General features: G+C 42.5%; 1 protein-coding gene across 1 annotated transcript in view; it reads right to left on the reverse strand.

Annotated features, from left to right (window-relative positions):
• The window catches only part of LOC110483230 (uncharacterized), a 305944-nt gene extending 294413 nt beyond the window's left edge, over nt 1–11531 (reverse strand). The window contains exons 1-2 of the mRNA XM_077790894.1: nt 11435–11531; nt 10684–10859 (exon numbers count right to left, since the gene is read on the reverse strand). Coding sequence (XP_077647020.1) covers nt 10684–10859; nt 11435–11531 — 273 coding nt within the window. The remainder of the gene's footprint in view (nt 1–10683; nt 10860–11434) is intronic.
• Nucleotides 11532–11760: the final 229 nt, after the last annotated feature.

Raw genomic sequence — 11760 nt, forward strand, 5'->3', positions numbered from 1 at the left:
ACATGTGCCTCCCCAGACTGAGTGGGTTGGGGTTAAAGCTATGACAACATGTATTCTGATGTGAATTTGCATCAAGAGAAGACACAGTTCAGCCTCTTCAAAAAAAAAAGGCACACAATGCATTTTATTTGATCTGTTTCTTCAAATAGAATGTTCGAGCAGCTGAGGAGCAGCTGGGACTGAAGCTGCAGCATGCTGCAGTGTGCCCCAGCTCCCGGGGCTCTGCCCTGGCACACGGTACCTGACACACAAGACTTGCCCAGCACAGATTCACTGACGGTGGCTGGGGCCCACCCATGTCCCGTGGCATGCACAGGCCTATTGTTTCCAGTCAGCTGCTTACAATCACTCATAAGTCTGTCAAGATTCATGAGCACTTCTTAAATACAATTGTGGGAACAGAAGTTCAACTTCCATGCCATTTTGCCCCGTGACAAACAGTGCTGATCTTTAAAGCTTGGGGAAAAAAAAAAAAAAAAAGACTATTTTTATGACCTCATCACAGTTCTTTTTAGCTGTCACCCTGCTGTTTGTGAAAAGAGCAAAGAATCACATGCCATACATCTTGCTAATCCATTCAGTTCTTGTGTTTAGGAATCATCCATAAATAGCTAGTGCTCATAGAAAATACCTGTGTCCCTAAGGCTGGGTGCTAGAATGCAACCAGAAAGCTCCTAATCAGTATTGTTTTTGGCATGTCTGCCTATGACATTGGCATGTATTCCTTTCCCATCAAGACTGATGGAAATCATACAGATGATTTAATGATTATAATGTTCTGAACAGAGGTATCAGAGAGGTGAACAGAAGTTCTCCCAGGTAAGTGTGCAATGCCTGCTGGTGGGCAGGTCACTGGAATATAGACATGCACAACAGCAGCACTCTTGTCTTCTCAGTAAGGACACTGATAGTCCTGGCTACACATGGGACAGCCACAGCCAAGTTCAGTCTTCTGGCAAGATACAGAAGACAGACAGATAAGGACAATAAGCTGTAGATTTTAACACTGAAAGACCAAGACACAAGACTAAAAGAACATTTCGCTAAGCTGCAGTTGAACAGCACAGTCCTTTATCAGAGACACCTTCAGTCCAGCTGTAAAACAGCAGGGCACAGGTCAGCACAGATTGGGGGGAGCAAAAGAAAGCAACTGGATCTTCTTTTTAAGCCTGATGGGAAATTATCAGCTCTCATAAGAAATTCAATTTGTGGCAAAAACTGGGGAGAAAGGATCATTTTAAGGCATGACTTCACAGAGGAGAGTTCTACCGATGCTACAAACAGTTCCAATATTTAAGTGTTGCTGCAACTGCTGGAGAATATATACTGTGCATGTTGTAGGCTGCTACCACTGCTAAACTGAAATAGAAATTGAATATAAACACAGAGTAGGCTTTCAATGCAGTAACTGGGACAGGGATAGGGTGGGGAAGGACATATTTTTATGGTCACAGGGAAAAAAGTATAAGTTTGTTCTTGAGGACAAACATGGAGGGACACATTTTCTGTTCATTTTTTTTTTTAATTAAAAAAAATCAACTATTTGAAAAAGAATTTATCATCACAGTTTAAGCAAGATTCTCACTGAGAGCAACACCTGAAATTTGGTTATGCATTTGCTCTTGGGTACTTATCAAATTTTGTATTTAGTGGTGTCATCAGCACGGTCCAGTGGATAAAAGAGCAGCCTGAGACGCATTGATACTACCCCTGGCTCTGTTTCTAGGTGCTCTGGGCATGCAAAGTCCTCTGCAAAGCAAGCCAGCTTCATTATTTTCAATTTTAGTAGAATGGAAGGATAAATTGTTCCAGTGAGCAAAAGTGGGCGAGAAATGGCATGTACAATTACTGACTGTTCTAACTGTATATGAAATACCTGGATTCAACTGAGGAGCATTTTACACCATTTAGCAAAAAGGTGAAAAACATGCAGGTAAACATTAACTGTTCTAAATGCAAAACATTTTCATGCACTACTCTCAGAGCCCTATCAGTAGGGAACAGCATGAACAAAAACTGAACAGATACTCATGGCTGTAGTTAAACGCAATGAATTTTCTAAAGATCAAACTAAATTCTAGTTCTTGAGGATGGGAGCAGAACCTCATTAAGATCCCTTGAGCTCATAATGATATCTAAGTTGTAACTCTGAAATTAGTTTTTCTTTCTGTCACCCAACATTTCAACATTAAGACATTTCAATATAATCTTAAACAATCACAGCTCTGAACAGAGTCACTGAATTCTTTCATATGTAACCAATATAAACACAGTCACAGAAAAACTCTCTACCAAGGTTTTCATACAACCTCTCTCAAGCACAGTGCAGAATCTCTTCTAGGCCAACACAAATAATTCATCTTAGTCCCTAACTGCATTTAGTCAATTCAGAAACCTTGCCTCAGTTGAGCACTACATGCATCTGCTCTGGTTACAGGCCAAAACACAGAACAGAAGGAATAATAAGTCAAATTCCTGGTCTCTTTGTCCTGGCTATTTAGGAAGGCTCAAGAAACATGGTAAGAGAAACATGAGAGGGGAGTACAGACACAACTTTCCTTGCTTTCATTCCTGCCAGTAAAAATTTTAACATAAAACCAATTCTTTGATATAATATCTGAGTAAAGCAAGAGACTACATTAAATTTTATCAATATTCAGAGGCCTGAATAAAGCCTGAATAAAATAAAATAAATTGTTCTCTAAACAGAGAACCATGGTCCTCTTGGAAATGGCCATAAATTGCACAAAAAAATCACCCTGAACTGAAGTAATGTTTTTTTTATATGACAGGAGTCTCTAAGAGTTCAGATCTGAAAAATACAAGTCTTTGAAAACCACAGACCTTTTTAACTGGAATTTATTTTTACATAATGGTTGTACTGGTACCAATATTCCAGTGGTGAGTTTACCTCACTGTTACAAAGACAAACCCTGCTTGCTCAGCTTCATCTTCTAGACAGTGCATTTTATTAGGCTGGTGTTGGCTACACTGAAGAATTCCTTCCCCTGTGATGAACCAGAACAGGTACTAAAACAGAGCAAGCAAAACTAGGCCACCCCTCTTTGGTGAATCAAGCAGAAAGTGAACTTGGGGATCCATTTTTTCTAATCCTTTACTGTCATGACATTATCTAACCCCTTTCCTCCCTCTTAACAGCAATACGATGTACATGTGCGAAATACTTCTCTATCCTTACTACTGTCATTACTTCTCTAAGAGCCACAGCAGCTCACTAAAACCTCACTCATAGCACACTACAGCTTGCACCCACTTTACTGACACCATCAGATCCCTTTGCATCAGATAGCTTTCCTCTTTCTTAGATTTACTGTGGAAAACTGATATTGTTACTATCTAGGTCATCAATAAAGTGCTAAATAGTCACTGCTATTAACCAGTTCTTATAGGATTCTACAGAAAGGTACACACTCAGTGAGGATTACCCATTTGCAGTCATGTTTCATAGCCTGTCTGCCAGCTTTTAGTCCATTTAAGAAGCATCAAATTGATTTCATTTCAGTCTAGTCACTTGATCAAAAAATCATGCCTCATAGAAGCACATTATATATTACTTCAACGCAATGGCATTGATCAAACTGTTTTTGTTATCTCTCAAAAAAGAGAATAAAGAAAGGAATAAAAAGGCAGGTTGATAAAATCTATTTTCCAAAAATCATGGGTGACTAGACTTAAAGAATGATAGGAAGCTTAAAGGCAGCCCAGATAGAGAATTTCTTTCATTTTTTCCAGGACCAGAGCCAAATTGATAGGCTTCCAATTATCCAGAAGATTCCCTTTGAAAGCATTGGTGACAAATTTCCAAGTTCACTGTAATTTCTCCATGTTGCAAAGCATACTAAAAAATTCAAGCTTCATAACCCAAAGAACTCTACAGTGAATTCTGTAAAAACTTCTAGGCATTCGTTGTCAGGTCCACATGTTTAAATAAGCCAAAGAGTAGCAGAACAGCAGCTCACCCAGCAGAGGTGGAGGAGGCTGTTATGTGCTTTACCATCACTGCCAGCCGAGATACAGTCTCAGTACTTTATCCTTTACTGACACCTGAAGAGAAGTAATTCAATGAATACTTTTCTCTAATTCTAATAGACATTTTTCAACCAACAACAGCCCACTCTTTTTCCATACTCCTTTTGTTCTTACTAGGCTTCTTTAAAATTTAAAAAAAAAAAATACAAGAAAAATATATCTCATCCAATATTCCATTCACTATTGAGATTTTTGTGTGCCTTTATCAATTTCTTAAAGTACTTAACTTTTATTTTATAGAACCTTCATACTCCTACCTTCTCACTTGGGGATTTCCATAGCAATCACTTTTATTTGTTGGGTTTCATTTGTCTTTTTGGTCATCAAGTCTAAAGCTCTTAGAGAGAAAAATAAAAGTTTTAGCATTTTTATTTGTCTTGAGACTTGTTTTAAATACTATGAAACTGGTAATTTTCATAAACTGGTGAGAAAAGGGACTTGAATATATTTATTATAGGAAAATAGAATAAAATCATGATCACTTATGCCTAATTAGCTACTCATTAGTGATTTGCATGCCATGTAGAGAAGCGTTGTAGGAGAAGAAAGGCTGTGGTACTGCTGACTACAGCTACCATGGCACTGAGTACAGAACCTCTCTGTCATGGAAAATCCTTGCGTACATCCCCCAGAGTTCCACTCTCTGCTGCAGAAAAAATCACCCAAGAGAAGCTGCTGGTCACAGGCTCGTGGCTCAGATGGGGGCTCCTTCCAAGCCACCCCACTCAGCTCCCCAAGGACCAGCAGCACAGACCAGACAGCTCCTGGCTCACCCTGCAGCACCCCGAACCACGCGTTCCCTCAGAACTGGCTTTATAATGTCCCTCTGATACACAGCAGAGCAATTCTGCCTGCAGCCCCCCATCCAGGGAAAGTTAAGGGCCTCTCCATTGGATCTAGGGATATTTACTTGGCTCTGGGCAGCTGAGCTACAAACTAGATAGCAACTTGAACGGCATTTTCAAGATCAGATCCCAAAACACAAATTCAAGAACAGGATACAAAATCCAAGGAATATCATATGCAGATAAAGTGAGGAAAAGAGATTCTCAATCAGTGTGTGTAAGACTATATTTATTAATGGTAGTTTACTATTTATACTAAGTCCCAGGACTATTCAAAGATCAAAAAAAGCCTTTTTACTTTAGCAAGAAAATAGTAATTTGCTAGATGTCAACGGACTGTTTTCTGTTCTTCTGCAATAGCTATTCTCTGAAGGCTTAAACGGATTGCTCTTTAACCATAATGGTGTTAAAGAAATGCCAGGAAGTTTATTCATGGTTTATTAATACTGCAGAGGGCCCAATGCAGCAAGATGTCCAGACTTCCAAAAAACAGGATTGCCAACCATTCCCTTGGCCAGTTTCCAATCAAGGAAGAACATGATATCCAAGCTGCAGCTACAATGACTTCAGAAATTGTTGAAAAAATAAAAAGTAGAATGATCCAATACACAGAGTCCTACTCCAATTTTATACATACACAAAAAAAAAAAAAAGTCCTAAAATGCCACTCACATTTTATTTGCACCATCACATAAAATCCAGATGTGGTCTGTATGAATATTTTTTCCCCAAATGCTTTCTCAGAGTTCAGGCTTTGCCACCAAAAGGCAAAGCCCCATACCAATTGTAGCACATTTCTTAATTCTACTATATGCTTTCTTTCCCTGCAGAATATTGATAATTCTGTCATCTGGGTTCCTCTTATCCTTTTGATAAATGAGGCTATTGCCTTCCTAACTCATTAAGGCATTTAACCTCTCCTTTACATTTGAAACACATATCTGATATACAAAATAATTATGAAGCCCTTCACTAGAAAACTATTTTGGTGAGCATCAACTACACTTAGGTTTGTGGTTTCTGAGACCTTTTAAGATTGCTCTCTAACAAGATTACCTGCATTTCCTCTGTCAGGGCCAAAAGTGTTTCCTTTTCAAGGTTAGTGCTTACAGATTTTTGTTCATCTCTGGAGTGTTACAGGATGAAAAAGGGGTTTTAAAGTGATAGTTTTCCCATGAAAAATAGCTCAGCTTCTTCTGAAGGCACATTCTACTATTGATCAGTCACTTTGCTCTCTATGAAAATGAATGACTGTATGATACATAGAAGTGTGCTGTTGTGTTCCTTAACAGATAGAGGCTCCCAACACAAAGTCCATAAACAGACTCCAGAGGCATTGTAAGGCTGTCCCTCACCATGGTTTGGGGAGGGAGAGGGCAGGGCATGGTACCTTCAACAGAACAGAGCAGATTCCACTACGCCCATTCCCAAGCACCCAGCTCCTGCCACCAGGCAATGCCTCCTCGCTTCTTACTCCTCCGCATTGCAGAAATGAAAGCAGAGACATTTCAGATGTGATTGCCTGTCCCAGTTGTTGCGACCCTTCATAAAGGAAAGAAATTCCTTTATTATAAAAGTTGTCCACAAAAGGGTGTCTGTTCAGTATTTCTGCTGGATGAAAACACCTGTCATTATATGACACTGAGGCAGCCTTTTTTCTTTTTCATAACACATGCAATATTAGGAATAATGAGTTTACCAGGGCTCCAAGTCCTATAAACGCAAAATGTTGACTTTTTTTAGAGCATTTTCAAATGCGAAACTACTTCAATAATACAATTTAAATGCAAGGATTATGATGTATTAGTGTTTCTTCTGTAATCCTTTTTCTTCAAAGAAAAAATTTACTTTATCAAACTGCACAATCACAAGGAAAAATCTGGGAGCCTGACAGGCAGAAGCCACTCACTTGTCATGGTGCACTGTTCCTCACCATCTCAGTGCCAAAACATTTCTGCAGAGCTGTCACAGGGGAAATTGAGATAAAATCCCTAAGATTTATATTAAGCAAGAGTTTGGGTATCAAGTGACAGTTATTCTTAAGTCCTCCTAATGAGGTCATTAAGAATTTTGTTTCCAAACTCAGTATTTCTGATCCAAAACTGTAACTTTTAAAGAATATTGTGGGGTTTAGACTTCATTTAAACACGTATTTCTATGTTTTGAAGGTACTTTTAAGGTGGCAACCACCTTTGAATATGTACCCATATCTTCTAACCTGTAAGATGAGACAATTGTTCAGTAAATCTTGTCATTTAGTTCATTGGAATTGGGATTTCACTTCAGGTTTTGGCTTAACAAAACCAGGGATAGCATCCTAAGAGTGGATCTAGAGCCTAGAAAAAGGACTTTAAAAATTACAAATACAATCAAAAAAAGCATGGGCAGCAGGTTGAGGGAGGGGATTTTGCCTTTCTACTTTGTTCTCATGTGACCCCACCTGGAGCACTGCATTCGCACAAGAAGAATAGGAACCTTTTGGAGCAAGTCCAGAGAAACAAAGAAGCCTGGAACACTTCTCCTACAAAGACAGGCTGAGAGATTTGGGGTTCCAGTCCCTAAAGGGGCTACACAACAGAGCTGGAGAGGCAATTTTTACAAGGGCTTGGAGTGATAGGACAGGCAGGAATGACTTTAAACCACTCTTTTAAGTTCAAAGAGGGCAGGTTTAGATCAGTTTTTAAGAAAAAAATCTTTAGTGTGAGGGTGGTAAGGCATCTGGCACAAGTTGCCCAGAGAGGATTTGGATGACCCAGCCCTGGAAATGTTCAAGGACAGGTTCAATGGGGCTCTGAGCAACCTAGTCCAGTGGAAAATACCCTGCTTGACCAGGGCTTGAAATGAGATGATCTTTAAGGTCCCTTCCAACCCAAAGCATTCTACAATTCTATAACTTTACAATTTGGTTTATTTATTCAGTGATGCCAAGGAGACAGCCTTAAAGGTTTTGCATATTTCTCCTATAATGCACAGGGACTTTGTTTTGGATTTTTTTTAAAGTACATGTAAATAGCAGTCCTAAACAATGCAATATTACTTCACACTGTTAAAAACCAGTTCAGATACTATGTGTTTTGTTTTCTCCATTCTACTCTAGGCTGTTATGAGAACATAAACAAACTTAAAACATTTGTTGATATTTGTGTTATGTATAGCTCTACTCAGCCCAGAGTCCTTTTCTCTTGTTCATTATTTCTATCTGGAACTGGGAAACTTTTCTTGAAGCATTATTGCTTTTCATTTGGGGAAAAAAAAAAAAAAAAAAAAAAGAAGGCATGAGAAAATTAAGTATTTAAAAGTCTCTCATCTTACAGAGTACGTACACCCAGTTATAAATATGCTACAGTCAGCACAGTACAAATTTTATGTAGAAAGAAACAGATGATGGTGGAATTCAGTTCGTGCTAAGAAAAGAGGAACAGGGCTTATAAGAATGCTTACATCTGTCCCTAATTTGCTTGCACATAAACCCACGGTAATCTGCTTTATTGCCAAAGTCATATAAAGAAATTGAGCACCAAGCAGCATAGGTAATCTCGAACTGGAGGCCCTCCAGACTAATTAGACACAAATGCCCAGAAGGCTGGAGACTGAAATATGGCATGTAGATTTTGAAATATATGAAGAGACAGAACAGTCTCATTAGCAGCCATCCACGCGTGTGCTTAAGCCTCTAAAGTTCCTTTTTTGACTGAGGGAAGGAGTAAGCCATGTCTATGCCCGAGGGTAAGCACATGGAAAACCATCCTGCTCCCTCTGGAAATTACCCCTATCTCCCAACCCCCACCCCAGCACGCTCCTCCTGGGCTTTGTGCAACTCTTGGCAACTCTCTTTGGAAAGCCATACCCACAGTCAGCCAGCTGATTTAGTATCAATAATGCTGGAAAGCCAAAACATTACAAGTCATTGAAAAATAAGACAAAGAAGCAATTCTGTGGATAGTTTATAGACGTATTCGTTCGTTATTCACTATTTAGTAGACACATTTCTTAAAGAAAGTTAGTCATGGAGTTTTGCCAAAAGCCATTTTCAAAGTGATAATTTTCCTTATTTCAAACCACTGAATGCTTTTATTATTATTGCATCAAATAACTATTGTTGGCTACTTTCTGACTACAAGCTTGTCTCTCTTTGATTTCATATATGCATATATTTTATAGAACAATGAAAAACTATGAGTGAATTCAAGAAATAGGCAGAGGAGAAGTCCACAACAATTTTAAGGCAGAATGGCTGTGGTAAAGGCTGTGTTCAGAACTGACCTCCATGTTGCAGATTTCAGGCACTTTCAGGGACTATCTATTTTTGGAACCATAATAGCTGCACTTAACTAACCAGAGGGTGTGATAGAAATGTTTTTATCAAGTTATCTCACTCTAAGTTATTTGGAGGAACAATGCAAGGCAACACATTATTTCCTTTTTCAATTGAATTTTTACATTATCAGGAAATATCACACTGGCCACAAAACTATAAACAACTTCTGGTTTTAGTAAAGCAAAAGGTGCTTTGTGCTTCTTTTCTTTCTCTGCAAACACAACACAAAGGAAAAACACAGGGACACAGGAGTACAGAAATCCTGTGTGCAATTAAAAAATGTGGATAAAGCCTTCTGTTAATTGACGTTCAAGGTCAATTTGTACCTTTGTTTGTGATACTGCTGTTGTATTAGTGCCCGAGATCACCAATCAGCCCCATTTTCTTGATAAATTTTATGGGAAGGGTATTTGACATCTAACCTTAGTAGCAAGTACCACTGAAGCATTACAATTACAAAACAAATAGGCAAATGTTAAGTGGGATTAATTTTTAAAGAACTTTTCCTAAAGATTATTTTTAATGGTTTTTTTGCATTTGCAAATGTCTTGTTTGGTTGTGGTTTTTTTGTTGTTTTTTTTTTAAGAATATGTACCAGGCTATGCACTGCTCTCTTTTGCCCTTTGCTATGCCTTAGGTTTGAGTTTCAAGGAAACAAAAGAAAGCAGTAGGAAAGGAGTTACTCGGCCGCAGCGTGGCATGCCTGACAGTACTGGCCATGGCTGTGACCTCACCCAGCAGCGCGAACCGGGGGATGCCCCTCCGGTAGGGGACCCGCAACCCGCCGAGGGAGCAGAGCCTTGGCCCGCGGGGCTGGCTGCCTCCGGGGCAGCTCAGACAGACATGAGCTCACCGCCCCCGCAGGAGCCAGCTCTGCTCGGAGCCGCACAGCCTCGCAGGGAAACCCGTGCCCAGCCTGATGCGTCTGTGCCCAGCGCGGGGAGCGGGGACCAGGCAGAGGATCCGCCCCGACGCGCCCGGGACACGCACACAGCGCCCGGCGATGGGGGACAGGGCACGGCGAGGCCGGGACCGGCCAGCCTTGGCTAAGGACAGATGTAAACACGAGGAAATAAAGCGGGAAGCGGGCAAGCCTTGGCTGGTTGAAGCGCATGAAAGGGCAGGTGCCACCTGCCCGGGCCCACGCTAGAGCCCCGAAGGAACTCGCAGGGGCGGGCGCCTGGGACAGGGTGGGAAGAGGGGACGGAAAAACCCGCCCAGCCAAGAGGAGGCCGCCGGGCGCGGTGGCAGAGGCTGGAGAGGAGATGCCCCGGGCGGGCAGTGGGGCGGAGGGCAGTGAGGGGGAAGCCTGCGAGCCCCAGGGAAGCAGGGCTCAGCTCCGAGCTGAGGAGCTGCACCCCCGCGAGGCGGGGGCGCCGTGCACGGCCCGGGGCGAGCCCGGTGCCTGCCCCCGAGAGCTGCCCCGGCGCCCTGCATCGCCCCGACCCCGCCTCGGCAGCACCCCCTTACCTTCCGCTGCGGGCGGGGCCGCGGCCCGCCCGCGCCCCCGGCTGCTCCTGCCGGGGGCGGCGGGGCCGGCCCGCGGACAGGCCCGGCCCGGCCCGGCCCGGCGGCGAGGCTGCCCGGGGTCGGCGGCGGCGCGGAGCCGAGCGGGGAAGCCCGGGCTCTCCCGGCTCCCCCGGCACCTGTTGCCAGGGAAACCCAGGAGTCTCCTCGTCCGCGGCCATCCCCGGCGCGGCGGAGGGGGCGAGGGCCGCGGGGGCGGCGGCGCTCGCGGCGCGGGGGAGGCGGCGGAATTTAACGAGCAGTTGTTTCTGCGAGGGGCTGGCAGCGCGTCCTTAGGCGCGTTTCTCCCGGTTTTGGGCACGATAAACCCGTTCGTCTGCTAAGCTAGGGCCTGTTTCAGAAAGAGTAATTGTGATTTGGGCAGGAACTGCCAGACCCTGCGAGCCCAGAGAGGCTCCTGCCTCCTGGCCTTGTCATGCAGGACTCTGTGGAACAGGTGGAGAAATCATGAGCGGATTTCCTTTGGCTGTCTGACAGTGGAGAGCGATGTCATTGCATTGACTGGTTCAGCAGCAGTTCTATCTGTAGCATAAGGACATGCCAGCATAGAGGAAAAGATCACAGAAATTACGCCGCTCAAAAATTGCCTCCATTCCCTTCCTTGCAGTTAAGAACTAATCAGTTCCAGGAATTTGAGGGAGGCTGTGTATTAAGGTAACTCTGCAGCTAGCTGGGCTTTCTAGGACCCACTCACCCCTAGGGCTGACCCTTTGTGCTACTTCTGGCTCTCTCTGACCTAAGACTTCTTCTTTGCATCTTTCTTCTGCAACAGAAAGGGTGGGTCTCTCCATTTCGATCCTTGTGGTATTTATTTCCAAAATCCTGCAGTGCTCTGCACAGAAACTAAAGTAGTGTCTTAGGATAAAAGTAAAAATTAATTTGACAATTTCTGATTGTATATTCATTGCAATTAGTTTTCCTACAAGCACCTGAAAATAACTTTTCCTACCTAAAGAGAAGTTTGAAGCTGTTTTATATATTTTCTGCTTCAAAACCCAAAAATGAAGCATGGCTGTATAT

This window comes from Lonchura striata, chromosome 2, assembly GCF_046129695.1.
Source record: "Lonchura striata isolate bLonStr1 chromosome 2, bLonStr1.mat, whole genome shotgun sequence".
NCBI classification, from domain to species: domain Eukaryota; kingdom Metazoa; phylum Chordata; class Aves; order Passeriformes; family Estrildidae; genus Lonchura; species Lonchura striata.